Below are 20,412 nucleotides of genomic sequence, written 5' to 3'. Positions count from 1 at the left end.
AATCAGGTAAAGGAAGCTAACTATGAAATCTCATGAGAGTTAAGTGAAATCTAATGAGATCACAGTAAGAGTTCATGACCTCAGCACTGCTGATGCTGATTGGCTGCTGTTCATTTCTTCATTTTTTTTTTATTTTTACCTGCAGCTGGGAGCAGGTGAAGTATAACTTTTTCCACAGAACTTACTCTGCTGAGCTGAGGAGATTGTGAGGTAAAATATCTTCCTTTTTTAAATAGAGATGCTCAGGTGATATTTTCCTGTCAGCTTTTTACAGTTATAGTGCATCAGTTTCAAGTGATTTAGCATATGAGTATTATGTCCCTTTAAGGGAAGTATTTAAAAAAAAAAATCCCTTCTTTTATTCTTTTACCTTTAAAGTGTTAGATATGTAGTCAGACTTTGTACTCCTGGAACTAACACCAAATCTGCTCCATTGAATTATACGGTCATTAACGGTAGCCTACACATGATGTATACTTTGTTTCTCATTTGACTACCAGTTAGTCCTCATCTGGAGGGACACAAGCACACACCTGGCTATGTATTTAACCCTTTTGCTGGTGTTAAACAGACAGAAAAATACATTAAATTATTTAAATAAAGTGTTCTAACAAAATAGAGCATTTTGTTTGTACACTATGATCCCTTTATGAATTACATTACAGAAAAACAGGCAAATAAAGAAAATACACTGCAAAGTTTTTTGTGTTTTTTATTGTTTTTATTTTAAAGGTTAAAGGGATGTTCTTTTGTGATTCAGACAAAACATGCTATTAAAAAAAAAGTCTCCAATTTACTTCTATTATTTAATTTGTTTTGTTCCCATTATATTCTGTGTTACAGAGATACCTAGATAGCCATCTGGAGTATTACATGGCAGGGAATAGTGCCACCATCTAGTGCTCTTGTAAATGGATAATATTCTTGCAAAACTGCTGATATATAATGCTTCAGAAATTTGACCGGCTTCTAAGCATACGTTCATGCTTTTCAACAAAAGATACCAAGAGAGAGAAAAAATGATAATAAAAGTAAATTAGAAAGTTATTTTAAATTGCATGCTCTATCTGAATCATAAAACATAAAAACATTGGGTTTCATATCCCTTTAAGGAAACATTTTATAAAGGAATTACATTTTGCGTTGTTGGTTTGTATGTTTAGTTGTGATAGTGTCTGTTTATTCTACTAGGGCCCCTTTATACCTCTAGGGCTCTACATTGACATTGTTGACCTTCCCTTGCAGCATACTGTATGCAGACATTGTGGGTTTTACGCGGTTGGCCAGTGACTGCTCACCCAAGCAGCTGGTCGTCATGCTGAATGAACTCTTTGGAAAGTTTGACCAGATAGCAAAGGTGAGAATTCACACTCATGACAGTCATTCTGTATGAACATTATCTTTTCAATCAGTGCCTGTCTGCTGAATATGACCTAGTAAATGTGTGCGTCAGACAGGACAGATTCTAACAATATCCATGTTTAGGAGCAAGTGAGTAAATTAAAATAACTGAAACACTGATTAATAGGGATGTTGAAAATAATCGCCACCACGATGCATCGCGATGCAACCCTCAACGATGCTGCATCGATGCAGTGAAGAGGCTGAATCGATTCACGCAGCATCACGTGTCCCCACCAAATGCCCGGTGGGCCGGGCTGGCTTCAGGGCCAGATTAGCGCAGAGGCTATTGTTTTTTTCATCAGGTAGTGGTAGGGTGGAATATTGTGGTACTACTACTATTACTGATTGTGCAAAGTTCTGGAAGTGGCCGCGGGCCCTAGGCTACAAACCCCCTGCGAGTCAGCGCTATCTGGGAATCTGATTTATGGACCAGCTCCAGCCTTTACGCTGCTTCCTAGCAACTTGCAAGGCACAGTGCGTAGCAACACTGGCCCCGGTAAGTGCGGCAGCTTGATTTGCAATGCCTATATACATATATATATATATAGCTTCATTGGCAATCAAGCTGCTGCACTCACTAGGGCTGGGCAGGTGTTGCTACACACTGTGGCTTTCAAGTTGCTAGGAAGCAGAGATGGGGCAGCTGTTCCACAGTCCTCACAGTGATATCATCAGCAGCAGACTAATAGCGCATCAATAAGATAACTTGCGCTCATGCTGAGCGTGACATCAGCAGTGCAGGACAATAATATCCAGTGAGCAGTAGCAGACAGGGCAGTAAAACAAAGACGCAACAAGAAGGAGCAGCATGAAGTGTGTTGGGATCCTGGCTTTATTTTGTGTAGTAACTATCTGCTCAGTACGGTAAGTCCTGAAAGTAAACTGTTCTGTACAAGGGGCTGGAGTAAGTTTTGTGGCAGCTAAGGGGAGGAGGGGTAAGTTGTGTAATACACAATGAGGGAGATAGTGAACTTGTGTGAGTGTGCTCTCATACATGTATCTGGTAGTTGTGTGAATGTCCTTTCACTCATTGTGTATCGTGCAGTTGTGTGAGTGCTCTCTCACCCATATGTATACGTCTATCCTTATGCATTAATTTATTAACCCCTCACCTTCCAGCTGCAATACATTACTCTGAGCCAAAGATAAAAACTTGTATACTGTACATGCACCAAGCATCACTATATAATACACCATAATTTACCCCTTACCACCTGAATCCCCTACCAAACTTAATATTAAACCTCTCACAACACTAACTTTACCATCCCCCACTAAGATAATCCCTTATACCACTACCACCAGCTTTGCAAACTGCTGAAAGCACTAACTGAATTAGTTATTAGACAACTTTATTACTTTGTCAGTGTTTTAGTATTGGCAAAATATTGGTATAATCATCTTAGTTTGAAGTGTAGTTCTGTTATTTTTTTTTTATTATCCTATAGACAACATTAGACAATGACTGTGTGTGCATGCATATATATTATATATATATATATATGTATATATATATATATATATATATATATATATATATATATATATATACTGTGTGTGTGTATGTATATATATATAAAATATGGAATAGAACAAGATCATGAAAATCATGGGCAGTAATCGTGATGCATCGCGATGCATCGTAGAATCGAATCGTTACGATGATAATCGTAATCGAATCGTGAGACAGGTGAAGATGCGCAGCTCTACTGATTAACTTACTTTTGCTCATCCAGTAGTCTTTAAAATCCAAGGGTTCCTGATGGCCAGGGTATAGGACTATTATCTCTCCAAAACCAGAATTAATGGTGCTTTCGCCAAGTGCAGTTGTAATCTCAGTACTATAGTTTATCCTCTTTGCAACGGCCACCGTACCCTGTACTTCTGCCATCGCAGGGAAGCTCTTGTAATGGCTGATGTACAAGGTACAGCGACTGTTGCAAAGGAATTAAGTTAGATCCCAAATGGGTAAAGGAATTTCACAGAATTGTAAATTAGTTAAAACTTCAGTTTATTGTTTCTTATGTTAAATTCATAAAGTCATGATACAGGACACAAACATAAACACCTAACTCATTTATTAAATATGTATGGATTAGAGAATCAAACTTTTTTGTATGGATTAAAAGGATAGTTCTGTTCCAATCCTATATACATAATATATAATATATAAAAAAAACATAAAATATGTAAGCTTCTGTATTTTCATTGAAGCCTATAGTCTTTTTTTTTTCTATTAAAGGGACAGTGTACTCTAGAATTTCTGTTTAAAAATATAGATAATCCCTTTATTACCCATTTCCCAGTTTTGCATAACCAACACGGTTATATTAATACACTTTTTACCTCTGTGATTACCTTGTATCTAAGCCTCTGCAGACTGCCCCCTTATTTCAGTTCTTTTGACAGACTTGCATTTTAGCCAAACAGTGCTGACTCCTAGGTAACTCCACGTGTATGAGCACAATGTTATCTATATGGCACACATGAAATAATGCCCTCTACTTGTGAAAATGCATTTAGATAAGACGCGACCTTCAAGGGCTAAGAAATTAGCATTTGAGCCTACCTAGGTTTAGCTTTCAACTAAAAATACCAAGAGAACAATGCAAATTTGATGATAAAAGTCAATTGGAAAGTTGTTCAAAATTACATGCCCTATCTGAATCATGAAAGTTTATTTTTTACTAGACTGCCCCTTTAATTGGAGACTAGTACAGTAAAACCAATCAGAGGTTGTATTGTCTGGGTTGCTGTGCTGGTCATTGCTAGGGGTATACTGTATTAATAAATATATGAAAAACATGAATGTGTTTATATATAAAACAAAACTAATGAAGTATAATATTGCAACTTGGCAGAAATAACTCTTTAGGTAAGAGTGAGTGCTGGAACATATGAACTATATATCAATATAAACCATACCTTTTTATATGATGATTTATAGAAGGACTTGCAGTAAATTATCTTTATGACAACCTGAAGAAATTGCTGAAGAAACACTTCTATTTTCCCTTCAATAGTGCAAGAATATGCATTTTATTATTAATACATTTTATCATTTTAATAATGTAACAGATACACTAGTTTTCAAACCATATACACAATTATACCAAATGTACCATTACTAAGCCCATTTGAAGTGTATACATGATCACATCACAAACTGAATTTATGTTCTTCCACCAAAATAATAAATATACTCTTTCAATGCAGCGCATATGTTATGTCAAACTATATGGAATTTGGCCGTTCTTTACGAACAAATGATAACTATATAAATAATCATACAAAAAATGTAAATAGTAGCTGCAATAGAAAAGTTGAACTATGTGTTGCCAAAAACATCAGACAAATAATACCACACTGACATGTTTCTTAAAATGTAGTTTTCACTATCAAATGTAATTGTTTTTCACTGACGCTTGTCTCATTTTCTTACATTATAACACTTTCAGGTATTATTGGTTTAACAGCGTTCAAAGATGTGCAGCTTATTTGCAAAATACAGTAAAACGTTAAACTGGAACTGCTGCTGCAATCATTTAAATATACTGATATATCTCCGAACTGTCTTTACTTATAAGCCGTATGATCAGTCAAGGCTAGAGTCATCAGCTACTGTCAGTTTATCTACCATGATAATTTCGAATAACAAAACCATTTAAAAAAAAATACATCTGCATATTATCATTCTAATCTTTTAGCACATCTATACTGTTTTTCTCTCTTTTTTCTTTTCTTTTTTCAACTGTAGGCACTATTTTAATAGTTATCTTTTGAATGTTTTTTATGTTATGTTCTTTTGGAGATACAACCCAATAACTGTCCCATACTCCTTTAGCCTTCTGTGCTCTGACCTGACCACTGGGAGGAAATACAGATGGGGGATTAAACATAAGGCATTGAGACAACTACTATATGAATGGATCTTGTAGCTATACAAATTATGTTTAGCTTTGCTTCTTTGGTATTTATCTTAGTTTCCTGATACTGTGACTCCAACTCATTTCCCTCCTGAGCTGACATCTAATACACTTTTACAGTCTGAATATGTTCAACAGGATATTACTGGGTAATTCAGGATAAACCTCAGCATGTCGCTTTACTGCAGGAAGTAATTGTATAAGAGAATTAATTTGACCTGTTAACTGAGAGAAACACAAGCCGCATCTGTTTTATTGTACGCATTGAGAAGCGAAACATTTAAATATATTTCTTCTGTTAAGTGTGATCAGTCCACGGGTCATCATTACTTCTGGGATATTACTCCTCCCCAACAGGAAGTGCAAGAGGATTCACCCAGCAGAGCTGCATATAGCTCCTCCCCTCTACGTCACTCCCAGTCATTCTCTTGCACCCAACGACTAGATAGGATGTGTGAGAGGACTATGGTGATTATACTTAGTTTTATATCTTCAATCAAAAGTTTGTTATTTTAAAATAGCACCGGAGTGTGTTATTACCTCTCTGGCAGAGTTTGAAGAAGAATCTACCAGAGTTTTGCTATGATTTTAGCCGGAGTAGTTAAGATCATATTGCTGTTCTCGGCCATCTGAGGAGTGAGGTAAACTTCAGATCAGGGGACAGCGGGCAGATGAATCTGCATAGAGGTATGTAGCAGTTTTTATTTTCTGACAATGGAATTGATGAGAAAATCCTGCCATACCGATATAATGTCATGTATGTATACTTTACACTTCAGTATTCTGGGGAATGGTACTTCACTAGAATTACACTGTATGAAATACATAAAGCTGTTTAATAACTAGAGATTATGTTTAACGTTTTTGCTGGAATGTAAAATCGTTTTCATTTGCTGAGGTACTGTGTGAATAAATGTTTGGGCACTATTTTTCCACTTGGCAGTTGCTTAATCTGTTTTTCTGACAGTTTCTCTTCTCCCTCACTGCTGTGTGTGAGGGGGAGGGGCCGTTTTTTGGCACTTTTTCTATGCATCAAATATTTCAGTCAGCAACTCATTGTATTCCCTGCATGATCCGGTTCATCTCTACAGAGCTCATGGGTCTTCAAACTTATTTTGAGGGAGGTAATTTCTCTCAGCAGACCTGTGAGAATTATAGTTTGACTGAGATAAAAAACGTTTATTCTGTAATTTGTTTCCTGCTTTCAGAATTTGTTATCTTTGCTAATGGGATTAAACCTTTGCTAAAGTTGTGTTGTTTACAAGGATTGAGGCTATAACTGTTTCAATTTATTAATTTTCAACTGTCATAGATCTTCTGTGCTTCTTCTTGTATTTCCAAGTTGCAAGTTTATTTGCTAGTGTGTTAAACATGTCTGATTCAGAGGATGATACCTGTGTCATTTGTTGCAATGCCAAAGTGGAGCCCAATAGAAATTTATGTACTAACTGTATTGATGCTACTTTAAATAAAAGTCAATCTGTACAAATTGAACAAATTTCACCAAACAACGAGGGGAGAGTTATGCCGACTAACTCGCCTCACGTGTCAGTACCTACATCTCCCGCTCAGAGGGAGGTGCGTGATATTGTAGCGCCGAGTACATCTGGGCGGCCATTACAAATCACATTACAGGATATGGCTACTGTTATGACTGAGGTTTTGGCTAAATTACCAGAACTAAGAGGTAAGCGTGATCACTCTGGGGTGAGAACAGAGTGCGCTGATAATATTAGGGCCATGTCAGACACTGCGTCACAGGTGGCAGAACATGAGGACGGAGAACTTCATTCTGTGGGTGACGGTTCTGATCCAAACAGACTGGATTCAGATATTTCAAATTTTAAATTTAAACTGGAAAACCTCCGTGTATTACTAGGGGAGGTGTTAGCGGCTCTGAATGATTGTAACACAGTTGCAATACCAGAGAAAATGTGTAGGTTGGATAAATATTTTGCGGTACCGACGAGTACTGAGGTTTTTCCTATACCTAAGAGACTTACTGAAATTGTTACTAAGGAGTGGGATAGACCCGGTGTGCCGTTCTCACCCCCTCCGATATTTAGAAAAATGTTTCCAATAGACGCCACCACAAGGGACTTATGGCAAACGGTCCCTAAGGTGGAGGGAGCAGTTTCTACCTTAGCTAAGCGTACCACTATCCCGGTGGAGGATAGCTGTGCTTTTTCAGATCCAATGGATAAAAAGTTAGAGGGTTACCTTAAGAAAATGTTTGTTCAACAAGGTTTTATATTGCAACCCCTTGCATGCATTGCGCCGATCACGGCTGCAGCGGCATTCTGGATTGAGTCTCTGGAAGAGAACATTGGTTCAGCTACTCTGGACGACATTACGGACAGGCTTAGAGTCCTTAAACTAGCTAATTCATTCATTTCGGAGGCCGTAGTACATCTTACTAAACTTACGGCGAAGAATTCAGGATTCGCCATTCAGGCACGCAGGGCGCTGTGGCTAAAATCCTGGTCAGCTGATGTTACTTCTAAGTCTAAATTGCTTAATATACCTTTCAAAGGGCAGACCTTATTCGGGCCCGGGTTGAAAGAGATTATCGCTGACATTACAGGAGGTAAAGGCCATGCCCTGCCTCAGGACAAAGCCAAGACTAGACAGTCTAATTTTCGTTCCTTTCGTAATTTCAAAGCAGGAGCAGCATCAACTTCCTCTGCACCAAAACAGGAAGGAGCTGTTGCTCGCTACAGACAAGGCTGGAAACCTAACCAGTCCTGGAACAAGGGCAAGCAGACTAGGAAACCTGCTGCTGCCCCTAAAACAGCATGAATTGAGGGCCCCCGATCCGGGATCGGATCTAGTGGGGGGCAGACTTTCTCTCTTCGCCCAGGCTTGGGCAAGAGATGTTCAGGATCCCTGGGCGCTAGAGATAATATCTCAGGGATACCTTCTGGACTTCAAATACTCTCCTCCAAGAGAGAGATTTCATCTGTCAAGATTGTCAACAATCCAGACAAAGAAAGAGGCGTTTCTACGCTGCGTACAAGAGCTCTTATTAATGGGAGTAATCCATCCAGTTCCACGATCGGAACAGGGACAGGGGTTTTACTCAAATCTGTTTGTGGTTCCCAAAAAAGAGGGAACTTTCAGACCAATCCTGGACTTAAAGATCCTAAACAAATTCCTAAGAGTTCCATCGTTCAAGATGGAGACTATTCGGACAATTTTACCTATGATCCAAGAGGGTCAATACATGACCACTGTAGATTTAAAAGATGCTTACCTTCACATACCGATTCACAAAGATCATTATCGGTACCTAAGGTTTGCCTTCCTAGACAGGCATTACCAGTTTGTGGCTCTTCCATTCGGATTGGCTACAGCTCCAAGAATCTTCACAAAGGTTCTGGGTGCTCTTCTGGCGGTACTAAGACCGCGGGGAATCTCGGTAGCTCCATACCTAGACGACATTCTGATACAAGCTTCAAGCTTTCAAACTGCCAAGTCTCATACAGAGTTAGTGCTGGCATTTCTAAGGTCACATGGATGGAAGGTGAACGAAAAGAAAAGTTCACTCGTTCCACTCTCAAGAGTTCCCTTCCTGGGGACTCTTATAGATTCTGTAGAAATGAAGATTTACCTGACAGAGGACAGGCTAACAAGACTTCAAAGTGCTTGCCGCACCCTTCATTCCATTCAACACCCGTCAGTGGCTCAATGCATGGAGGTAATCGGCTTAATGGTAGCGGCAATGGACATAGTACCCTTTGCACGCTTACACCTCAGACCACTGCAACTGTGCATGCTAAGTCAGTGGAATGGGGATTACTCAGACTTATCCCCTTCTCTGAATCTGGATCAAGAGACCAGAAATTCTCTTCTATGGTGGCTTTCTCGGCCACATCTGTCCAGGGGGATGCCATTCAGCAGACCAGACTGGACAATTGTAACAACAGACGCCAGCCTTCTAGGTTGGGGTGCCGTCTGGAATTCTCTGAAGGCTCAGGGACAATGGAGTCAGGAGGAGAGTCTCCTGCCAATAAACATTCTGGAATTGAGAGCAGTTCTCAATGCCCTCCTGGCTTGGCCCCAGTTGACAACTCGGGGGTTCATCAGGTTTCAGTCGGACAACATCACGACTGTAGCTTACATCAACCATCAGGGAGGGACAAGAAGCTCCCTAGCTATGATGGAAGTATCAAAGATAATTTGCTGGGCCGAGTCTCACTCTTGCCACCTGTCAGCAATCCACATCCCGGGAGTGGAGAACTGGGAGGCGGATTTCTTAAGTCGTCAGACTTTTCATCCGGGGGAGTGGGAACTTCATCCGGAGGTCTTTGCCCAAATACTTCGACGTTGGGGCAAACCAGAGATAGATCTCATGGCGTCTCGACAGAACGCCAAGCTTCCTCGTTACGGGTCCAGATCCAGGGATCCAGGAGCAGTCCTGATAGATGCTCTGACAGCACCTTGGGACTTCAGGATGGCTTACGTGTTTCCACCCTTCCCGTTGCTTCCTCGATTGATTGCCAGAATCAAACAAGAGAGAGCATCAGTGATTCTAATAGCACCTGCGTGGCCACGCAGGACTTGGTATGCAGACCTGGTGGACATGTCATCCTGTCCACCTTGGTCTCTACCTCTGAAACAGGACCTTCTGATACAGGGTCCCTTCAAACATCAAAATCTAACTTCTCTGAAGCTGACTGCTTGGAAATTGAACGCTTGATTTTATCAAGACGTGGATTTTCTGAGTCAGTTATTGATACCTTAATACAGGCTAGGAAACCTGTTACCAGAAAGATTTACCATAAGATATGGCGTAAATACCTATATTGGTGTGAATCCAAAGGTTACTCTTGGAGTAAGGTTAGGATTCCTAGGATATTGTCTTTTCTACAAGAAGGTTTAGAAAAGGGTTTATCTGCTAGTTCATTAAAGGGACAGATCTCAGCTCTGTCCATTCTGTTACACAAACGTCTGTCAGAAGTTCCTGACGTCCAGGCTTTTTGTCAGGCTTTGGCCAGAATTAAGCCTGTGTTTAAAACTGTTGCTCCACCATGGAGTTTAAACCTTGTTCTTAATGTTTTACAGGGCGTTCCGTTTGAACCCCTTCATTCCATTGATATAAAGTTGTTATCTTGGAAAGTTCTATTTTTAATGGCTATTTCCTCGGCTCGAAGAGTCTCTGAATTATCAGCCTTACATTGTGATTCTCCTTATTTGATTTTTCATTCGGATAAGGTAGTCCTGCGTACTAAACCTGGGTTCTTACCTAAGGTAGTTACTAACAGGAATATCAATCAAGAGATTGTTGTTCCTTCTTTATGCCCAAATCCTTCTTCAAAGAAGGAACGTCTACTGCACAACCTGGATGTAGTCCGTGCTCTAAAATTTTACTTACAGGCAACTAAGGAATTTCGACAAACGTCTTCTCTGTTTGTCATTTACTCTGGGCAGAGGAGAGGTCAAAAAGCTTCCGCTACCTCTCTTTCTTTTTGGCTTCGTAGCATAATTCGTTTAGCTTATGAGACTGCTGGACAGCAGCCTCCTGAAAGAATTACAGCTCATTCTACTAGAGCTGTGGCTTCCACTTGGGCCTTCAAGAATGAGGCCTCTGTTGAACAGATTTGCAAGGCTGCAACTTGGTCTTCGCTTCATACTTTTTCAAATTTTACAAATTTGACACTTTTGCTTCATCGGAGGCTATTTTTGGGAGAAAGGTTCTTCAGGCAGTGGTTCCTTCTGTATAAAGAGCCTGCCTATCCCTCCCGTCATCCGTGTACTTTTGCTTTGGTATTGGTATCCCAGAAGTAATGATGACCCGTGGACTGATCACACTTAACAGAAGAAAACATAATTTATGCTTACCTGATAAATTCCTTTCTTCTGTAGTGTGATCAGTCCACGGCCCGCCCTGTTTTTAAGGCAGGTAAATATTTTTTAATTTATACTCCAGTCACCACTTCACCCTTGGCTTTTCCTTTCTCGTTGGTCCTTGGTCGAATGACTGGGAGTGACGTAGAGGGGAGGAGCTATATGCAGCTCTGCTGGGTGAATCCTCTTGCACTTCCTGTTGGGGAGGAGTAATATCCCAGAAGTAATGATGACCCGTGGACTGATCACACTACAGAAGAAAGGAATTTATCAGGTAAGCATAAATTATGTTTTTAGTCTCTTAAAGGCATGTTCGAAATTGGCCTATATAATATTATTCCCTGCTTGCAGTAGGTGCATATAATTGTTTTCTAATGGCAGTGAGAGTCCGCAAATTCCATTCATAACCTATTGGAAATACTTCACCTGGCCACCAGGAGGAGGCAGAGACCCCAAACAAAGCATTAAAAATCCCTCCCATGTTCCCTACCCTCCCAGTAGTTCTTTGCCTCGCTTCATAGAGGTAGGCAGAGAGAAGCGTTCTGCTGGACGATTTGATTATTGTCCTCAATGGATTGTTCCATGCAAGAGATGGCAGGGGAGTTGTTGAAAGCCATGTAATCCTTTTGGTAGAGTTTTGGTGTATGCTAGCTTCTGGATGTTGCATGGAAGTTCCCATGCCTCCTCCAGTTTGTTTGAGCTATCCTCCCTTTTTGGCAAACAGTGTTAGTTACAATGCCTTTCCTTGGTGTTACAGGACCCAGCCAGGAGACACTGATAGCAGCTGGGTCTGTCCTGGAAGCCTCCCTGGAACGGCAAGGGTAAGTGCTGTTTTGTATTTATTGAGAAACCTCTTCTTTTACTAAATGGACTAGTTGTCACGCTGAAGTTAGAGTTTGAGGATTTATCTATTGGACATATTCCCCTATTGCCTTTGCAGAGGTTGATGTTCTTAATCCTCCAGTGGATATACACCCAACACACTTTATTGGGGCACTCTGGTGGTATAGAGTGTATATACACAGTTGGCTTCACTGGAGAGAGCTACTGCCCTGTTGTATATTCTTTCTGGGCAGCAATCTAAGGAGCACCATCTTCAACACCCTTCAGTCATGTCCCCAGTTGTGTTTCATCCATTTAGTTCGATTTCAGTCGGACAACATCTCTACAGTGGCCTATGTCAATTTTCAGGGCGGAACTCAGTTTTCTGGCAATGCGGGAAGTGTCATAGAGACATGCCAATGCCAAAATTCAGCCATCCACATTCCAGGTGTGGACTATTGGGAAGCATATTTTTTTGAGCAGACCGATACAGCACTCCAGGGAATGGTCGCTAACCAGGAGGTGTTTCGCAAGATCACCCGCAGGTGACATAAAAAGTTGGCTTGTTCAGGCGTTTGTTCGAGCTAGTGCTAGAATTAGACCTGCCTTAATCTTGTTCTTCTCAGGCTCCATTTGAGCCTATGCATTCTATTGATATGAAGTTACTTTCTTGGAAAGTGTTGTTTCTGTTTCCTCTGCTTGTAGAGTATCTGAATTGTCTTCCCTCCAGTGTGACCCGCCTTATCTAGTGTTTCTTTCGGATAAGGCTGTACTTCGGACAAAGATGTTTTTTTTTCCTCCAATTCTCAATATTAATCAAGAAATTATTGTTCCGTCACTTTGTCCCTATTCTTCTTCCTCTAAGAAGTGGCTGTTACATAATCTGGATGTTGTAGGAGCCTTGATGTGTTCTGTCTTCATGCTACCAAGGATTTTCATCAATCATCTTCCTTGTTTATCCTGTATACTGGTAAGTGCAAAGGTCAGAAAGCCACAGCTGTTACCCAATCCTTCTGGCTCAGAAGTTTGATTTGTATGACTTATATAGAAGCGGGCCAGCAGCCTCCATCACGGATTACGGCGCATTTTACTTGTGCAGTGTCTTTTTCCTGGGCCTCCAAAAGAAAGCTTCAGTTGAACAGATTTGTAGGGCTGCTGCTTGGTCCTCATTACATACTTTCACAAAATTTTACAGACTTGATGTTTTGCCTCAGCAGAGGCGTCTCTTGAGAGAGAGGTTCTTTAAGGGTCGGTGCCTATTATTTAGAACTGCCTTTCCCTCCCTAAATTTCCGTGGACTCCACAGTTTGGGTATTGGTTTCCCATAGGTTATGAATGGAGTTCATGGACTGCCATTAGAAAGAAAACCTAATTTATGCTTACTTGATCAATTATTTTCTTTCTTGGCAGTGAGAGTCCACAAACCTGCCCTGAAATAATGTAGTGGCAGCAGTCTTATGGCACCTCTGTACCTCTTTTATTCTCTCTAATTTTCCTTATCCTCATCCTGAACTACTGAGAGGGTAGGGGAAGTGGGAGGCATTTTTAATGCTTTGTTTGGGGTGTGTTTGCCTCCTCCTGGTGGCCAGGTGAAGTATTTACCAAAGGCTATGAATGGATTTTGTGGACACTGCACAGAAAGAAAATAGTTTATCAGGTAAGCATAAATTATGTTCCCCTTCTTGCAGTAGGTAAATATAATTCCCAGCTTGCAGTAGGTAAATATCATTCCCAGCTTCCAGTACGTAAGCCTCTTAAAAGCCTTTTAAGAGCCCCCCCTTCCTGACAATACAAGTTCAGTTTATTCCTATTTGGAGTTAGGTAGATTTTCTACTGCCTAAAATGCTTTCTTTTATAAACAGAAATAGAAAGATGTGGCAAACTTTCAGGACAGTGTGCTCATAACAGTTAATGTCAAGCTACCCTTAAACTCCTCAGGGGCAGCCCCAGTACTTTTGACCAAAAGGGTGCCTTTAAGACTGTGATATGCCCATCCTGACCCTTTATTGGTCACACTTACTGGACAGTCTGGTCCTATACTAGCATATACAGTAGTGTGTTTGGCGTTCTTTAGATTGCATGATTGTCCCTTTTGTCTGAATATCGCTAATAGAATCTATGTAATATTGCTATTTGTTATTATCTATGTAATTCAGCAACTATTGGTTCTCATGCTCCTCTTGTCATTACACACATATATATATATATATATATATATAAGAAATAAGTGAGTTGAATCCAGCACCATAGGTTTTAGTAAAGTTTCTTTCCCACCTGTGTGCACGTTACCAAGGAGTATCAGCCAAACTCCAGTATATACAGTCCATGTAGAAAATAAGGTAACAGCACCACAGCACACAATCTTCTTTTAAAGGTGAAAAATCTTTATTTGAGGTTTAGCAACCAGTAAAAAAGCGACGTTTCGGACCTACATAGTCCTTAATCATGCATAAGTTAAAATCAAACAAACAGACTTTAAAAAGGGTATCTGGACCAATCATGCTTCAAGTCTCAGTGTTAATTGGTTTAACCCATACCTATCCAGGTTTGTAAATTTCAACAACACAGTGACCTCTAGTGGTACCAGAATATATTCCATCATTTAAAACCATTATAAAAACAAATACAAATCATAATCTCTATTCAGACCATATGGATGTAATGTGTTCAGACGTTTAATCCACCATACTTCTTTCTGTTTTAGTTTTAGTTCCCTATTACCCCCTCTTCTATGATGGGGGATATGGTCAATCACTTGAAAGCGAAGCTGGCTTACTGTATGGCCCATATTTGTAAAATGTGCTGATACTGGAAGTGACATATCTTTTGATTTAATGGATGCTTTATGTTGACTAAACCTATCCCTGGCGGCTTGGGTGGTCTCGCCAATGTAACAAAGGCCACATGGGCATTTAAGTAGGTAGATTGCATAGTTAGTTTGGCATGTATATAACCCATTGATTGTATATTGCTTTCTTTTGTCATTTTGTGCTAAGAATTTCCCTTTAATAACTGAATTACATTGGGCACAGTGTAAGCAGGGGTAACAGCCTTTATTAGGGGTAGTTAAGTAATTTACATCAGACATTTTAGTTGTACCTATGTCAGCTTTTACTATGTGATCCCTAAGATTTTTTACCCTTCTATATGATGGCATAGGAGGGAGTTTAAATGATTCTATCTCTGGATTATATTTTGACAAAAGGTGCCAGTGTTTTCTTACTATTCTAAAGATGTCATTACTCTTGTCACTGTATTCCATTGAAAGCACTAATCTATCTGTTCCTTTCTCTGTTGGTTTTTTATCATGTATTCTATCCAAATCCTGAATGTTTTTAGCGATATTTTCTTTTGGATATCCTCTTTGGATAAATTTATTGCCCATAGACACTAGTCTTTCTGGCAATACTTTTTGATCTCTAACTATTCTTTTAGTACGCAAAAGTTGACTCCTGGGTATGGATTTAAAAACAGTATCAGGATGGAAACTTTCATATCGCAGCAGAGTATTTCTATCTGTGGGTTTTACATATAGATCTGTACTTAATGTATTTCCATGTCGATATACAGTTGTATCCAGAAAGTTAATCTTTTGGATAGAGTAAGTAAGGGTAAATCTTAGGCCTGTCATGGAGGCATTGATATCCTCAACAAACTGTATCAGGGACTCCAATGAGCCCCCCCATATGCCAAAAATATCATCTATATACCTTAGCCACAGCTTACAATGGCTGATGAATGGCTGATTAGTGTAGACAAATTTGTTCTCAAAGCCACTCATGAACAAATTGGCATATGAGGGGGCTACATTAGAGCCCATGGCTGTTCCCCGCTTTTGCATGTAGTAAGTGTCTTGAAAGAGAAAATAATTGCAATATAGGACAAGTCTTAGCATGTCATCAAAAAAATCAATCTGAGATAGATTATATAAGCCACTGTCACTCAAAAAGCTTTTCACAGTCAATAGGCCTGCCTCATGGGGAATAGAGGTATATAAATTTACCACATCCAGTGAAAAAATTAACCAAGTATCCTCTATTTCAATCCCCATAAGTTTTGAAAGAAAATCATTTGTATCCTTAATAAAGGATTTTTGCTGTTTGACAAATGGAAAGAGGACTTTCTCCAGAAAGATAGAGATATTAGAAAAAATAGAATCGGTACAGGCCACAATAGGGCGTCCTGGTGGATGTAATAAGCTTTTATGGACTTTGGGTAATGTATAAAAAATTGGTGTTATAGGGTATTTGTTATACAAAAAATCATAGACCTGTTTAGAAATAATGTTATGTGTCAAAGCTCTATCTAATATGCCCTTAAGCTCTCTTTGTATTTCTTTAAGAGGATCATGATCCAGTATTTCATAAACCCCTCCATCTGACAGCTGTTGTAATATCTCCTGCACATAATAGTCAGTGTCTAACACTATTATTGCTCCGCCCTTGTCAGCATTTTTTATGGTGATATTTTTGTTATTTTTCAAAGTAGATATAGCCTCCCATTCCCCTTTTGTGAGGTTATGTTGTTTTGTGTAAGGATTTAATCTAGTTTTTTTCATTAGATTAGCAACATCTTGTTGAACAAATTTAACAAATGTTTCTACACCTGAGTTGCTTGTTGGAGGTACATATGAAGATTTTTTGTGCAGATTTAACTTTTTCAAATTCAAACATTCACTCTGCATATCATCTTCATTTATTGCATTAGTTTCACTTACATTGGCTACATTTTTACCACCATATATTGTTTTATTATACATGCCAAACTAACTATGCAATCTACCTACTTAAATGCCCATGTGGCCTTTGTTACATTGGCGAGACCACCCAAGCCGCCAGGGATAGGTTTAGTCAACATAAAGCATCCATTAAATCAAAAGATATGTCACTTCCAGTATCAGCACATTTTACAAATATGGGCCATACAGTAAGCCAGCTTCGCTTTCAAGTGATTGACCATATCCCCCATCATAGAAGAGGGGGTAATAGGGAACTAAAACTAAAACAGAAAGAAGTATGGTGGATTAAACGTCTGAACACATTACATCCATATGGTCTGAATAGAGATTATGATTTGTATTTGTTTTTATAATGGTTTTAAATGATGGAATATATTCTGGTACCACTAGAGGTCACTGTGTTGTTGAAATTTACAAACCTGGATAGGTATGGGTTAAACCAATTAACACTGAGACTTGAAGCATGATTGGTCCAGATACCCTTTTTAAAGTCTGTTTGTTTGATTTTAACTTATGCATGATTAAGGACTATGTAGGTCCGAAACGTCGCTTTTTTACTGGTTGCTAAACCTCAAATAAAGATTTTTCACCTTTAAAAGAAGATTGTGTGCTGTGGTGCTGTTACCTTATTTTCTACATGGACTGTATATACTGGAGTTTGGCTGATACTCCTTGGTAACGTGCACACAGGTGGGAAAGAAACTTTACTAAAACCTATGGTGCTGGATTCAACTCACTTATTTCTTGTTTATGGAATCAGCAGAGTCACGAGCACCTGTAGTGAGTGAAAACATAATGGAGGACAAGCAGCCTTCTACTTTCTCTTATTCAGACATAGATGCAGCACGCATCACCTCATTGGCCCTGGGATCAAGGAATTTCTTAAGGGTCACTGCAGAAGCAGACACTAAAAAAGAGTATGAGAGAACAAAAAGAAAATTGATATCTCTGGAACTGCATTCTGTGACACTTGCAGAATACTACCGTATTAAAAGGATCCCCAGAGGCTTAAGAGTTAAACTGAGGCCCACCATTCTATCTAACAATGAAATGTATAAAAATAAATTTGAGAGCATTCTGAATAAGTGCTCATTTGACCTTATCGTCCTGACCGTGGAGTGCCTACAACTGGAAATTGAGAAACAGAAAAAAACTGTATCAGAAGTGGAAAGAATAATGGAAACTAAACTCACCCTGGATATGCTGAAAACTACTAAAGAAGAAGTAGATGCATTACTGGCACAATACCGTTCAGACCTGGAAGAAAGGAAAAGGGTTAAATTCATACGGGATGAAACGGACTATGCTAACAACCGAGTGTACCAGTGGTCACATGACCAGACGTCACGACGTGAGGGCCCACGCTGGAGGAGACAGCCGAGAACTACAGCAGCGCAAGAAAAGGAAGACAGCTCATCATCCGGCGAGAGTTTTTTAGACACAGGCTCAGAAGGCGACACCGGAGGGGAGGGCGGAAGCACCGCCGATCAAAGGGAGTACAAGATGCACACACGGAGTTCCTGGAACCAGCAAGGGCAGCCGCAGCGGTCACGGAGAGGAGCCAGACATCGCAGGGGTATGAGAAAGCAACAATAGAGGTAAAAAAGTTGCCGGTTGTTAACCCCTTACTGTTTAACAAAAATGAACTGCCTGTTACTAACTTCATAAAGGGAAATGAATGGAACGAACTGTCTAATATTGCTAGTGTTATCTGAAAATCCACTTGAGGGAAATGAACTGCCTGAGATTAACCTCTTAGAGTGTGGTATATTAAGGGAAAATGAACTGCCTGAAATTAACTCCTTAGAATGTGACATAGTAGATAGTACACTGTCTGAGTTTATACCAGTGATACCCAATGCTAGTCCACAGGCAAATGTTGAAACTAATCTGGTTATTAATATCTCTAAATATAAGCTTACAGATAATGAGCATAGCTTATTAATGAAGGGCTTGTCATACTGTCCAGTGAAAGATTGTGATGAGTTTGAAATTGATAAAGATCTATACAAATTTTTCAGACTGCTAAGGTTGAAAACAATATATGGTGGTAAAAATGTAGCCAATGTAAGTGAAACTAATGCAATAAATGAAGATGATATGCAGAGTGAATGTTTGAATTTGAAAAAGTTAAATCTGCACAAAAAATCTTCATATGTACCTCCAACAAGCAACTCAGGTGTAGAAACATTTGTTAAATTTGTTCAACAAGATGTTGCTAATCTAATGAAAAAAACTAGATTAAATCCTTACACAAAACAACATAACCTCACAAAAGGGGAATGGGAGGCTATATCTACTTTGAAAAATAACAAAAATATCACCATAAAAAATGCTGACAAGGGCGGAGCAATAATAGTGTTAGACACTGACTATTATGTGCAGGAGATATTACAACAGCTGTCAGATGGAGGGGTTTATGAAATACTGGATCATGATCCTCTTAAAGAAATACAAAGAGAGCTTAAGGGCATATTAGATAGAGCTTTGACACATAACATTATTTCTAAACAGGTCTATGATTTTTTGTATAACAAATACCCTATAACACCAATTTTTTATACATTACCCAAAGTCCATAAAAGCTTATTACATCCACCAGGACGCCCTATTGTGGCCTGTACCGATTCTATTTTTTCTAATATCTCTATCTTTCTGGACAAAGTCCTCTTTCCATTTGTCAAACAGCAAAAATCCTTTATTAAGGATACAAATGATTTTCTTTCAAAACTTATGGGGATTGAAATAGAGGATACTTGGTTAATTTTTTCACTGGATGTGGTAAATTTATATACCTCTATTCCCCATGAGGCAGGCCTATTGACTGTGAAAAGCTTTTTGAGTGACAGTGGCTTATATAATCTATCTCAGATTGATTTTTTTGATGACATGCTAAGACTTGTCCTATATTGCAATTATTTTCTCTTTCAAGACACTTACTACATGCAAAAGCGGGGAACAGCCATGGGCTCCAATGTAGCCCCCTCATATGCCAATTTGTTCATGAGTGGCTTTGAGAACAAATTTGTCTACACTAATCAGCCATTCATCAGCCATTGTAAGCTGTGGCTAAGGTATATAGATGATATTTTTGGCATATGGGGGGGCTCATTGGAGTCCCTGATACAGTTTGTTGAGGATATCAATGCCTCCATGACAGGCCTAAGATTTACCCTTACTTACTCTATCCAAAAGATTAACTTTCTGGATACAACTGTATATCGACATGGAAATACATTAAGTACAGATCTATATGTAAAACCCACAGATAGAAATACTCTGCTGCGATATGAAAGTTTCCATCCTGATACTGTTTTTAAATCCATACCCAGGAGTCAACTTTTGCGTACTAAAAGAATAGTTAGAGATCAAAAAGTATTGCCAGAAAGACTAGTGTCTATGGGCAATAAATTTATCCAAAGAGGATATCCAAAAGAAAATATCGCTAAAAACATTCAGGATTTGGATAGAATACATGATAAAAAACCAACAGAGAAAGGAACAGATAGATTAGTGCTTTCAATGGAATACAGTGACAAGAGTAATGACATCTTTAGAATAGTAAGAAAACACTGGCACCTTTTGTCAAAATATAATCCAGAGATAGAATCATTTAAACTCCCTCCTATGCCATCATATAGAAGGGTAAAAAATCTTAGGGATCACATAGTAAAA

At 39.2% G+C, this 20,412-nt stretch overlaps 1 protein-coding gene across 3 annotated transcripts in view; it reads left to right on the top strand.

The window, feature by feature from the left end:
- ADCY7 (adenylate cyclase 7) overlaps positions 1–20,412 on the top strand; it is a 722,067-nt gene that overhangs the window by 457,378 nt on the left and 244,277 nt on the right. For all 3 annotated transcript variants that reach the window (XM_053699557.1, XM_053699558.1, XM_053699559.1), the window contains one exon: positions 1,246–1,357. In XM_053699557.1, coding sequence (XP_053555532.1) covers positions 1,246–1,357 — 112 coding nt within the window. The remainder of the gene's footprint in view (positions 1–1,245; positions 1,358–20,412) is intronic.

This window comes from Bombina bombina, chromosome 1 (genome assembly GCF_027579735.1).
Source record: "Bombina bombina isolate aBomBom1 chromosome 1, aBomBom1.pri, whole genome shotgun sequence".
Taxonomy (NCBI): domain Eukaryota; kingdom Metazoa; phylum Chordata; class Amphibia; order Anura; family Bombinatoridae; genus Bombina; species Bombina bombina.
The sequence above is the reverse complement of the archived record's forward strand: the minus strand, read 5'-3'. Positions and strand labels throughout refer to the sequence as shown.